Source organism: Acipenser ruthenus, chromosome 48, assembly GCF_902713425.1.
Source record: "Acipenser ruthenus chromosome 48, fAciRut3.2 maternal haplotype, whole genome shotgun sequence".
Taxonomy (NCBI): Eukaryota; Metazoa; Chordata; class Actinopteri; order Acipenseriformes; family Acipenseridae; genus Acipenser; species Acipenser ruthenus.
In genome coordinates, this window is record NC_081236.1 from 420,835 (window position 1) to 434,941 (window position 14,107).

General features: G+C 44.4%; 1 protein-coding gene across 3 annotated transcripts in view; it reads right to left on the reverse strand.

Annotated features, from left to right (window-relative positions):
* Positions 1 to 14,107, reverse strand: part of LOC117962591 (leucine-rich repeat and calponin homology domain-containing protein 4-like) — a 38,064-nt gene that overhangs the window by 16,183 nt on the left and 7,774 nt on the right. For all 3 annotated transcript variants that reach the window (XM_059014607.1, XM_059014606.1, XM_059014605.1), the window contains exons 2-4: positions 2,477 to 2,621; positions 604 to 730; positions 48 to 153 (exon numbers count right to left, since the gene is read on the reverse strand). In XM_059014607.1, coding sequence (XP_058870590.1) covers positions 48 to 153; positions 604 to 730; positions 2,477 to 2,621 — 378 coding nt within the window. The remainder of the gene's footprint in view (positions 1 to 47; positions 154 to 603; positions 731 to 2,476; positions 2,622 to 14,107) is intronic.

Consider the following 14,107-nt stretch of genomic DNA (forward strand, 5'->3'; position numbering starts at 1 on the left):
GCATGCACACACACACTGTAGTTGTATAGTGTTTTTTTTCCCGTTACCGTCCGGAAGCACTGTGATGTTGTTCCTCCGCACGCTGAGATCCCGCAGAGATTCCAGACTGCCGATCTGCGGTGGGAGAGACTGGATCTCATTGCAGCTGACATCCTGACAGACAGAGAGACAGGACGGACAGACGGATCAGAAGGGGCTCTCGCGTCGTTCTAGACCACCGCGCCCCTTGCAGTTCTAGTCGCTTGCAACGTTCGATATTTGTGTTCAGTTTTAGTTTATTTGTCAGGCGCCTTTATTCCAAGGCCACTTGCTGGTGCCGCAGGGCAATGCAAGGTTGCAGTGCAAAAATAAAATATTTTAAAAAAAGACAGCATAGTTTAGAGTAAGTGCAAACGCTACTTTTAAAGTCTAAAATTAATTTTTTAATGTGCTTTTTTGAAATTGGTTGTAACTGGAGTGTATTTTTATATATATATTTAGCTACTTAGTTTGTTTTTAACTTTGTACAGCGTGCTAGGATGCCATAGAGTGAAGGGCGCTATGAATAAATAGATTTGTACTGTACTGTAGTGCAGTGCAGTAGATTTTACGTGGCTCCCTCACCAGCTGTCGCAGGTTGCCCATGGCCTCGATGTTGTCTGGCAGGGCGGAGAGCTTGTTGTTGCTGGCGATCAGGACCTTCAGGGGCAGGTGGCACAGGTAGGCTGGCAGGAAGGTGAGCTGGTTCCGACTGGCAAAGAGGAAGAGAGGCGGAGGAGAACGGAGACGTTATAAACCAAGCAGCAGCCAAAACACCACATTTCACAACATTGCAGCATATTTCATTTGTAAGTGTCTCCTGTTCAAGGCAGACTGCTGATATAAATTCTAAAGGCATGGACAACTGCATTAACTATGCATTCCCCTATAGAGTTTACCTTTGTATTTTTGCAGTTTTCCCATACTATGCATTTACCACACTTTACCCTGGTTTGTCATGTTTACTAATATACTTTTACTGTTCCGTACCTCTCTGTGCTTTACAATGCTTCCCTATGCTTTACCACACCTCTCTGTGCTTTACAATGCCTCCCTATGCTTTACCAGACCTCTGTGCTTTACAATGCTTCCCTATGCTTTACCACACCTCTCTGTGCTTTACAATGCTTTCCTATGCTTTACCACACCTCTCTGTGCTTTACAATGCTTCCCTATGCTTTACCACACCTCTCTGTGCTTTACAATGCTTCCCTATGCTTTACCACAGCTCTCTGTGCTTTACAATGCTTCCCTATGCTTTACCACACCTCTCTGTGCTTTACAATGCTTCCCTATGCTTTACCACACCTCTCTGTGCTTTACAATGCTTCCCTATGCTTCACCAGACCTCTATGTGCTTTACAATGCTTCCCTATGCTTTACCACACCTCTCTGTGCTTTACAATGCTTCCCTAAGCATGACTATGCTTTCACTGTGCTTTACTATGGGAAACTTTTATAAAGGTTACCTTAGTTAGAATAATACTTTATAAAGCTGGCTGGACTATACTTCCTCTGCAGGGCTGGGTTTTAATTTAACTGTGGGACTCTTCTGTAAGGGTGTGCACAGAAATTTGAGTTGTCAAATACTGACAGCTTTCTTCTCGGTTCAAAGCAGGTGAACTGCTAAAGCACTCAGGAAAACAGGAAGCGCTCACTGCGAATGAGATTGTGCAGCATGCTAAGTCACATGTCACTCCTCACTGCAGACATGCAAGCAAACCACAGAGCATGTGACAGCTCAGCGAGGCCACGAGTCTCCACTGCAGACACAGCAGCAGTAAACAGACCTCTGCAGCGTCAGATCTCTTCTCTTTTTTAAAAGGCATTCAGGGAGATCATTACTGGCTAAAGGATTTACACTAACACTTTTGCAATGAAATGAAATATAAAATTTAGAGAAAATGTCCAACATTTGCGAATGTAAAGACAAGATAAAAGTTGATAAACGTTTACTAACATATAACTAATGTAAAATACAACCGAGTCTTTAATGAACCTTACATTATTTTATTTGTTTCATATAATAATAATAATAATAATAAAGTATTTTCACATTAAGAACATAAGAAAGTTTACAAACGAGAGGAGGCCCCATTTGGCCCATCTTGCTCGTTTGGTTGTTAGTAGCTTATTGATCCCAGAATCTCATCAAGCAGCTTCTTGAAGGATCCCTATTCACTATTTAGGTCTAAGATGTGCAGTTTCGAAAGAAACACATGACATCGCACACTTCTCTTCATTTTAAAAACATGACACTTGGTACTGCACTAGTAAAAAGCAAGTTCTCCGTTTGCTCGCCTTGCCTTCTGGGAAACTTTCCCAGGCCATTTCAGCTCAGCAGTGTGTCTTCAGGGGGGCCTCTTACTGGCTGCCAAGCATGTCAGTCAGTAGGGGAAGCAGCTGATTGGTTACTGACAGGAAAGAAGGCCCTGAAGGGGTGGGGTCCTGATGTTACCTGATGTTCAGGTAGCTGAGAGCCTGCAGGTTGCCGATGCTATCCGGGATGCTCCTGGCACAGTTGTGGTACATGTTCAGGGTCTCCAGGGAGATGAGCTGGCACAGCTCCTCAGGGAGCTCCGAGAGACGGTTCTTCGACAGGTCTGTGGGGAAGAGAAGAGCGTTACTGAAGCACGGATCACAGGCCAGGACTGATACTGAACGCTATATTACATTACACTGCACTGCATTACATTACACTGCACTGCATTACATTACACTGCACTGCATTACATTACACTGCACTGTATTACATTACACTGCATTACATTACACTGCATTATATTACACTGCACTGCATTACAGCAGGGGGCAGCAGTGTGGAGTAGTGGTTAGGGGCTCTGGACTCTTGACCGGAGGGTCGTGGGTTCGATCCCAGGTGGGGGACACTGCTGCTGTACCCTTGAGCAAGGTACTTTACCTAGATTGCTCCAGTAAAAACCCAACTGTATAAATGGGTAATTGTATGTGAAAATAATATGATATCTTGTAACAATTGTAAGTCGCCCTGGATAAGGGCGTCTGCTAAGAAATAAATAATAATTACATTACACTGCACTGGAACGAAATGAAGCATCGTACAGAACTTGGCTTTTTGAAGAAGAATTATTGTTAAAACTCAAAATGGGTGCTAATTAAAAACGAGGCGTGTTTAAAACCAGGATTTCAAACCTGTTTCAAAGGGCTGGTTCCAGAGTCTCACAATACAGGTGCAGTCGTTGCTATTTACAGTATATATATAGAGAGAGAGAGCGCTGTTTACATTCTGTTCTCAGGGGGTGACTTTCAACCCAACAAAATTCCACACTCAATTAAACAAAAACAAGGTTAGCAAAGCCAGGCAGGAGATATGCAATTGCAAATTCACCCTGAGAATGTACAGCTCTGGCCAAATGTTTTGCATCACCTAGAGTTTTATGATTGAGACACAATAAAAAAAAAATAATAATAAATAAACAGTACGAACATAATTTAACATCGCGTAATCAAAGAAACTACAAAATGATATCGCACAAACCTACCGGAAGCCGCACTAGAAGTACATTATTTCATGTTAGATTTCTTTTTTTTTTTTATAATTTAGAGTGACCAGTAATTATTTTTTATTTATTCCCCCCCCCCCCCAATTTGAAATGTCCAATTATGTTCCCACACAGTCCCCACACAGCACAGATGTTCTGAGGGTGTGTGAGCATCCTCCGATCTCACAAGCCTGAAGCCAGAATCGCTTCTACGCTGAGCAATCCAGAGCAGAGGTGGGAGGGCTATCAATCCCAGAAGACAGAGATCAGCCCTGCTTCTTATCCACTCTCAATATGCTTGGTTTCTGGCCAGTAGGGTTTGCTGTTGCACGATAAGTCCCTGCCGGTTTCCCATCCCCACCCCTGGGATCACCAGAGTCAAAGTGACGCCCCCTTCGGAGTCCCTGGCGAAGTTCGGCCTCTTTGCACAGCCTGGATGCAAAGCGACACCCGTCCAAGCTGTGTGACTCATCCTGCGCTCCCTGCTGGATGAGCCACTCAGGGATCCACAATTCAATATGTTAACGTAACATTATTCAGCAGGTTTCATTCGACCTTATGTGTGTTTTCATTCTATTGGGGGAGGCAAAAAAACGTTTGGCCATAGCTGCCTGAATCTGAATTAATGCACTTGGGACCCAATTTGAACCCTGGTCTCCTGAGGTGAAAGGCACGGGGGTCGAGTGAACTAGCTGCTGCCTGAGCCACCGAGCTCTTAATTGAGAGAGACAGCATGGATGCAAAGAAGACTCCCATTGCATAGCAGTTTGATCCATTCCTGGTTTCTACTAGGAGTTTAATAAGACACACCTGAGCTTGTTGCCTGTGCACACTGGTGGCTGATCAATCTGGTAGTCAAACCTGGAATGGGTGAAACTGCTGTGTAGCAGGGAGTCTTATTTCCAGCTCTGAAGAAAGTTGAGAGGGTGAGAGAAGAGACGGAGAGGGAGAAATGATGATGGAGGGGGAAAGAAAATTAAGAGAGGGAGAGGAGAGAGAGAAAGAGAGAAATCCAAAAATGTGAAAGGTCGAGAGAGAAAGAAATGAGAGAAAGAAAGGAGAGAAAGAGAGAAAGAAAGAAGGAAAGAGAAAGAAGAGAGAGAAAAAAGAAAGGAGGAGACAGCTTGCTCCCACACAGCGAGTTTGTGTAAACTGTGACATCGCTACTGCACTCCCAAGGACTGCCTTGAAGCGGGGCGCACAGGGCTTCCTTTGTTGGGATGTGAAAGGTTGCAAAGCTCCCATCAACACTGACTGCTCACGAGAGCGCCCAGTGAATGCCCTGTACAGAGAGTACAGTACAGCACAGCACAGCACGGCACCCAGACTGTATACCGAGAGAGACAGCAGGCCTGGTGTGGAGAGCACAGGAGCAAACACACTGACACTCAAAACAAAACAATCAATCAGCCCACTGAAAATGTCAAGTAGGGTCTTATAAGAAAGCCTCTTCACCCTGCAGTGGAGAGCAGAGCAAGTGGCAACAACAAATGAAGAATATGATCTATCTCTATCTATAATTAGACTCTATAGACTGAAAACATGCATGCGCATATTATTATGGGTGTTACGATAAGATCGCAAAATGTAACGCTGCCTCCCTCCGATGAGAAACGCGGTAAACTGCCAAATTGCCTTTTCTTAAAAACGCCCTGAAAACTCCTGAAGAGTAGGGGTGCAGTGACACCCTAATGTCACGACACCTATCGCGATATGCAGGTCGGGATATGACGCATGGAGGCTCGGTGGTCCGATGGTTAAAGAAAGGGGCTTAACCAAGGAGGTTCCGGGTCCAAATCCCGGCTCAGCCACTGACTCACTGTGTGTGACCCTGAACAAGTCACTGAACCTCCTTGTGCTCCGTCCTTCGGATGAGACGTCAAACAAACAAGCTCCTATTGGAAGTGACTCTGCAGCAGCAGTTGTTGATGATGCAGAGTTCACCCCCCTAGTCTCTAAGTCGCTTTAGATAAAAGCGTCTAAATGACTATTTAATACGTTACTATGATACGCATTGCGTAATTATTTTAGGGTTGCAGTGTGGAGTAGTGGTTAGGGCTCTGGACTCTTGACTGGAGGGTCGTGGGTTCAATCCCAGGTGGAGGACACTGCTGCTGTACCCTTGAGCAAGGTACTTTACCTAGATTGCTCCAGTAAAAACCCAACTGTATAAATGGGGAATTGTATGTAAAAATAATGTGATATCTTGTAACAATTGTAAGTCCCCCTGGATAAGGGCGTCTGCTAAGAAATAAATAATAATAATAATAATAACAATAATAATGGTTCTCAGGGGCTACTTGTATGATGCATAATAAGATTAAATGATCATTAAAACGATGGACTATTTAAGAAATAAATGACAGTGTATTCATACCAACTATGAAACACACACATGCATTTGGTGAACTACAGTGCAGTACAATGAGCCATGCTGTGCTTTAGGACTGGTATCACAATACAAAACGATACAGACCTCTCCTGCCATACGATACATCACACAAAAGAAAGTCGCTACACGATGGATCGCTACAGCCTTACATATTATTACACGCAGTTCTATCAGTATTCCCTCCCCTCGGCAACATCCCTTTACACAAACCGCTCTGTATAAAAAGCATTTTATGTTCGTGGTGTACTAACTGTATTTCTAGATCCAGTTAGTAAGGGTCAGACGGAATTTTTAGAAAACAGACTGAAATGGTTTTGTCGGCTGTTCGCATTTAGCCACGTTATTACAGGGTGTGTGTGCGTGTGTACAGTGTGTGAGAGTGGAGGCGACCAATACTTAGCAGCTGCAAATACACTCATGGGAGCCTCTAGAGTTTAAAATAACTAAAAATAGTGCCTTCGTTTTCAAAAGACAAAATCAAACACACTGTTAAAGGCAGAATTAAACACCACTGGATGTTAACTTTTACAGTCTAGGGATGTTAATTCTTGGCTGACATTTAAACTGTTTAGAATCCTGCCTGATTAGCTCTTCTCTTTGATTACCTTACTTAAAATCAGGGATGGAGAGATAGTTAATTCAATACAGTCTAGTGTAGAGAATTCAGTGCTGTACTTGGGATCTGAGAGCCAGCTAATTCAATACAGTCTAGTGTAGAGAACTCAGTGCTGTACTGGGGATCTGAGAGCCAGCTAATTCAATACAGTCTAGTGTAGAGAACTCAGTGCTGTACTGGGGATCTGAGAGCCAGCTAATTCAATACAGTCTAGTATAGAGAATTCAGTGCTGTACTGGGGATCTGAGAGCCAGCTAATTCAATACAGTCTAGTATAGAGAACTCAGTGCTGTACTGGGGATCTGAGAGCCAGCTAATTCAATACAGTCTAGTGTAGAGAACTCAGTGCTGTACTGGGGATCTGAGAGCCAGCTAATTCAATACAGTCTAGTATAGAGAATTCAGTGCTGTACTGGGGATCTGAGAGCCAGCTAATTCAATACAATCTAGTATAGAGAACTCAGTGCTGTACTGGGGATCTGAGAGCCGGCTAATTCAATACAGTCTAGTGTAGAGAACTCAGTGCTGTACTGGGGATCTGAGAGCCAGCTAATTCAATACAGTCTAGTATAGAGAACTCAGTGCTGTACTGGGGATCTGAGAGCTGGCTAATTCAATACAGTCTAGTATAGAGAACTCAGTGCTGTACTGGGGATCTGAGAGCCGGCTAATTCAATACAGTCTAGTATAGAGAACTCAGTGCTGTACTGGGGATCTGAGAGCCAGCTAATTCAATACAGTCTAGTATAGAGAACTCAGTGCTGTACTGGAGATCTGAGAGCCAGCTAATTCAATACAGTCTAGTGTAGAGAACTCAGTGCTGTACTGGGGATCTGAGAGCCAGCTAATTCAATACAGTCTAGTGTAGAGAACTCAGTGCTGTACTGGGGATCTGAGAGCCAGCTAATTCAATACAGCCTAGTATAAAGAACTCAGTGCTGTACTGGGGACCTGAGAGCCAGCTAATTCAATACAGTCTAGTATAGAGAACTCATTGCTGTACTGGGGACCTGAGAGCCAGCTAATTCAATACAGTCTAGTATAGAGAACTCAGTGCTGTACTGGGGATCTGAGAGCCAGCTAATTTGGAATAGCGAGAGCTATCAAACTCGAGAGCGTCTCTCTCGCTGTGTTTGTGGTCTCCAATGGGACTGACAGGCAGTGCAGCTCACTGACCACACTCCCTGTGTGCTGTGCATGGAACTCAGTCACAAGACCCAGGCTTCCTGCACCCAGCAGGGGGGGGGGGGAATGCTAACACGCAGAAACAGCAACACAAGAGCTCTCAGAGGCCTGGCTCGCTGCCTCGCTGCATTATCACACTCTTTCCCTTCCAGTTCCACGCTGCAGTCTCATACAGCACACCCCTCATAAGTTTTCTCCTCATGGTTATACTATGAATTTACCATAGTTTGCCATGTTTTTTTTTTTAAATATGATTTATCATACCTCTCTGTGCTTTACAATGCTTCCCTATGCTTTACCAGACCTCTCTGTGCTTTACAATGCTTCCCTATGCTTTACCACACCTCTCTGTGCTTTACAATGCTTCCCTATGTTTTACCACACCTCTCTGTGCTTTACAATGCTTCCCTATGCTTTACCAGACCTCTCTGTGCTTTACAATGCTTCCCTATGCTTTACCAGACCTCTCTGTGCTTTACAATGCTTCCCTATGCTTTACCAGACCTCTCTGTGCTTTACAAAGCTTCCCTATGCTTTACCAGACCTCTCTGTGCTTTACCATGCTTCCCTATGCTTTACCAGACCTCTCTGTGCTTAACAATGCTTCCCTATGCTTTACCAGACCTCTGTGCTTTACGATGCTTCCCTATGCTTTACCAGACCTCTCTGTGCTTTACAATGCTTCCCTATGCTTTACCAGACCTCTCTGTGCTTTACCATGCTTCCCTATGCTTTACCAGACCTCTCTGTGCTTTACAATGCTTCCCTACGCTTTACCAGACCTCTCTGTGCTTTACAATGCTTCCCTATGTTTTACCACACCTCTCTGTGCTTTACAATGCTTCCCTATGCTTTACCAGACCTCTCTGTGCTTTACAATGCTTCCCTGCGCTTTACCATTCTTTCACTGTGCTTGATCACACTTTTCTGTGCTTTTACTATAGGAAGCATCTATAAGGGGATCACCGCAAAACACTGCATTATTATGCAAGCATTAAAAGTTCTCTTTTATAGCAACTGGTGATGACCTAGCGCTGGATGACTGCCAGTTGATCTTGTCATAATTTGTTATGCTTTGTGCGGGCTGTAAGAAGCAGGCAGCAGCAGGCACTGAAACTTGGCAAGGCAAGCCAGATTTCTTACTTCTTATTCAACGATCACACAATCTCATACTGTATTTTGTTACAGTGATTGTCTTTCCCTTTCCCTCTCTCTCACATGCACACACACATTTATTTTCTACCTTGGGGGGTTGGGGGGGGGGGCTATAAACCGCAAGCACTATAAAAACGAGCGAACACACACACACAGCCATCAGACACTCACTGACACACACACACATGCACACACACTATCGCTCTCTCCTCACACTCCCTCCCTCAACTCTGAACTTCAAGCCCTTGACCATGTTTGCTTTGTAGCCACACGCCCCCCCCCCCCTCCTTCCCTTCCATTCCCTTGTGGACTCTCAGGCCACAAATGGGGCCTTTTCCAGGTAGGCCTGAGGCCAACACAGCACGAAAAAACAATTACAAGTCCTAATATCAACCAGACCCTCCCTGACACAACTCAAACACCCCCCCCCCACTCCCCACCCCACTCCCCCACCGTGCAGCGAGTCCAGGCTGCAAGAGCTGAACACATCTGAAAAGAAAAACAGCGCATTCCTTTTCAATTTGTTAGCTAAAACCAGCCTCATTAAAAACGGCCTCGCACTGTACTTGCCATTCTGTTACAGCTGTACAAAGGAATTTTGTAATAAGTCTTGGAACCTTCCTTTGCTGGTTTTGTTTTTTTTGTGGGGGGGGGTGGGTTTGTATTATAATGATGCTTGCAATGAGTTGTCTTCCCTTGTGTCTGCGTTTCCTGATCCCAGGGAAAAAATGAACACGGTCATTATTATTATTATTATTATTATTATTATTATTATTATTATTATTATTATTATTATTATTATTATTATTATTAATTATTTCTTAGCAGACGCCCTTATCCAGGGCGACTTACAATTGTTACAAGATATCACATTATTTTTACATATAATTCCCCATTTATACAGTTGGGTTTTTACTGGAACAATCTAGGTAAAGTACCTTGCTCAAGGGTACAGCAGCAGTGTCCCCCCACCTGGGATTGAACCCACGACCCTCCGGTCAAGAGTCCAGAGCCCTAACCACTACTCCACACTCCTGCAACTGGCTCTGTGTCGCTCTACTCTTTACCACAGCAGATAGTGGGGTTGAACCCAGTTGAAAGCTGCAGGATCTCTGTGCCATGTGGAATCAGACTGCCTCCAAGCACGCATCAAGACTCTCAGAGACACCTTATGAAAGCGCCCTACAGTAAAAAGCAAAGTGTAGTAAAGCACAGTGAAATACGTGCACAGCAGTTTGATCCACTGCTGGTTTTGGTGCTACGAGTTTAATAAGACGCACTGGAGCGTGTTAGCGGTACACACTGGGGGCTGATCAGGCTGGTAGTAAAACCTGGAATGGATGAAACTGCTGTGCAGCAGGAGTCTTATTCCCGTGCCTGTGGTGCTCAAGTGTGTGTTGCTGGATTCAATAACGCTTTATTTATTTAAAACAGTGATTCTTAAACTTCTGTCCCAAGGCAATTGGGTCATCTGTAACCACCATATGAATCTATTATAGAAAACATATCGAAACACTGGGCAGCTGGCTCCTCTCTCTCTCTCTCTCTCTCTCTCTCTCTCGCTCTCTCGCTCTCTCGCTCTCTCGCTCTCTCTCTCGCTCTCTCGCTCTCTCGCTCTCTGAATTTAAATATTTTTTAAAATTAATGTCTCAATCCTAAAATTGGACACAGCTGTAGAGAAAAATGATCTATTTTATTTCTGCTTTAATATATATGTTTATTTGGCGAAATATCTAATTTTCAGAACACAATGTGCCTTGAAATAAGCCCATTTTTAATTTTTTTTTTTTTTTTGCAATGAAACAAAACGCAGTCCAGCTGCTAAGCCATTAATACCATACCAATGGCAAGCCCAAGATCACTGCAGTGGAGATTGCTCGCCAGTAATCTGGCATCGATGACTAACCCGATGTACAACAAACCCTGCATCTGTACATGGAGGTCTTATTACAGACTCCAACAGCACTGAGCTGCCTGCAAACATACAGAACGTTAATACAGAGCTAAAATTACACACACACAGTCTGATACACACACACACCGATACACACACACACACACACACACACACACACACACACACTGATACACACAGGATGACCTGAAAAGCATTGCAAAAACATGCATGCACCCACGCCCAGTTCGAAATATCAAGTTCCCCCATTGTTCGGAAGTATTAGGAAGTCGCTCAGTGTTGCAGTGTATTCAGCATGCCTGTGAGCCTGCTGTTTAGATTAAACACAGTGTCGTATTCTCAAAGGGATCTCGTCAGGATCCTTTTCCAGGTAAGCCTTTTAAAAAGCACAGAGAGGTGTGGTAAAGCATAGGGAAGCATTGTAAAGCACAGAGAGGTCTGGTAAAGCATAGGGAAGCTTTGTAAAGCACAGAGAGGTGTGGTAAAGCATAGGGAAGCATTGTAAAGCACAGAGAGGTCTGGTAAAGCATAGGGAAGCATTGTAAAGCACAGAGAGGTATGGTAAAGCATAGGGAAGCATTGTAAAGCACAGAGAGGTCTGGTAAAGCATAGGGAAGCTTTGTAAAGCACAGAGAGGTGTGGTAAAGCATAGGGAAGCATTGTAAAGCACAGAGAGGTGTGGTAAAGCATATGGAAGCATTGTAAAGCACAGAGAGGTCTGGTAAAGCATAGGGAAGCATTGTAAAGCACAGAGAGGTGTGGTAAAGCATAGGGAAGCATTGTAAAGCACAGAGAGGCCCTCTACCACAAAATAAAAGAGTCACCAGCCCACAACAGGATGTGACTGCATCACTTCCTGCTGCAAAAGCACCCTGATCTGTGCGCCCAAACCAGGCTCCAACGCAATCGCTAGAACCTGGCCCTCGAGATCCAATCCGGTCCAGGTTTGAGATCCAATCCGGACCAGGTTTTCACTCCAAGCAGGTTGTAATGTAGTTAACTGAAGCTGCTGAGAGGCAAGTAACCTTTATAAGGGACGGGTTACTGTACCTAGCCATGCTGCTGATATGCTGAATCACTGGGATCCTTGAAGACCCGACTTATGTTTTGAGATCGATCAGCTCCTAGGAACCGGACGAGCTCCGATCCATCCCTAGGCTTCGACTAAAAGTCTTCCTCCACGCCTGCAGTTTTTTAATCTCCCCGGTCACGCACCTCAAAATCAGGATTGAAGCACACTGCAGCACAGGGATTTCTGCTTTTGTTTCGTTCAAGTTTCCAAGAAGTTTGAGTCCTGGTGGACAGGAACACAGGACCACAGGAACACACACACACGAACACACACACAAACACACAGACACACACACACGAACACACACACACGAACACACACACACGAACACACACACAAACACACACGAACACACACAGACACACACGAACACACACACACACGAACACACACACACACGAACACACACACACACACGAACACACACACACACACGAACACACACACACTGTACTTTGTTGATGAGCGGGTGTGGACTAAAGAATGCGAGTTATGGGGAAAGCGCCGAGAGAGCAGTGTGCCTCGTTCAACTGCCAAGCTACAAAAGACCACCTGTTCCTTTTCATATGGTTGGGCTCGGTGGTCCAGTTGTTAAAGAAAGGGGCTTTGTTACCAGGAGGTTCCGAGTTCGATCCCAGCTCAGGCACTGCTGTGTGTGAGCAAGTCGCTTCACCTCCTTGTGCTCCGTCCTTCGGATGAGACGTCAAACCTATTGGAAGTGACTCTGCAGCAGCAGCAGCAGCAGTTGGTGATGATTCATAGTTCACCCCCCAGTCTCTGGAAGTCGCTTTGGATAAAAGCGTCTGTTAAATGACTCAATAACAATACATTAATAATATGGTGCGTTGTTTATGAATCGCAGCGTGTTTTTGCCGGGGTCCCTGGTACTTTACGATCCAGGCTGTAATGCCGTGACTCACTGTGCTGTTCAGCCACAAAGATCTGACCACAGAGAGAAAACGGAAGCCACGCGACATGCACAAGCAAGCAGTGCAACTCCAACCAGTCCCCCACTTACAGTACAACTGCATATGCTGTGCTTAAACAGACTTATTTTTTTTATTGTGCAGCCCTGTACCTTGGAGGAGAAGCCTGCCCTTCAATAACTGACGATGCCTCAGTCACACAAACGCACAGTTTGGCAGTGCCAGGGCGACTCTGCCTCACACAGACAGTCCCTATTTATAAGCCTTTCCGCCCAAACCCTTGTGAAACTGCTATGCAACAGGAGTCTTATTTCCATCCCTGAATTAAATGAACGACCCAGGCTGGAGGCAATCAGACTGTGTCTGGCCAGTGTTTCATAGAAACCTCAGGAGGTACAGTCACTCCTTTTAATTGGTCATGTGTTCACATGTTGTTATTGTAATTACTGTATGTACACACAGTTACAGCTTCTGGGCTAAAAACAAAATCTAACCTGAACGAACAGGAAGGAACAAATGGATGGGTGCATGAAACATAAGTCACATCCCCACTGGAATAATTAGCAGCAACTACACTTATAATTTCACTAAGAGCGCAGATCTCTTCTGTGTTTACTGTAGTTCAGGTAAGCATTTCAGTATTTAGGAACATTTGCTGTGTAATAACTGTAGAGAAAAGCTGTCGGCCGCTTACAACTTCACATGCTGTGCGCTTATAGATTTACAGGGACGTGTTTTTATTACACAGACATTAGGAAAGGAAGCTAGCATGGAGAACGCTTAAGGGGAGCCCGCATTCACAATGCCTGCCGTCTGATTCCTGGTGGGCAGGTCTGGATGTGGATTGTGAACACATTGCTTATCATCGTACTGCACACCTCTGGTCAAAAGTTTTGCATCCCCCTCTATATAGAATGAACTGATTTTGCTTCATAAAGTCGAATGAAAGCTGCTGAATCAGGTTACGTTAACATATTGAATCGCACACCGCTTTGTAGTTTTCCATATACTTAACAAAAAACTGACACTTCCAAATCTAACATGAAATATTTTGTAGTTTATTTGATTACATGATTAAATAAAAGATCTAAATTAAGTTTCAATTTTTATTTATTTATTTATTTATTTATTTTTAAATGTCACAATCCTAAAATTCTAGGTGACGTAGAACACTTTTAGCCAGATCTGTACAGTGTGAAGGAGCTTGGGTGACCCCTGCACACTCAAACACACCCTGCTGATCAGACACTCCCAGCACTGTCCAGTCTCCGAGTCCTGGCCAGGGGGAGCAGCTATTGTTCTACGCC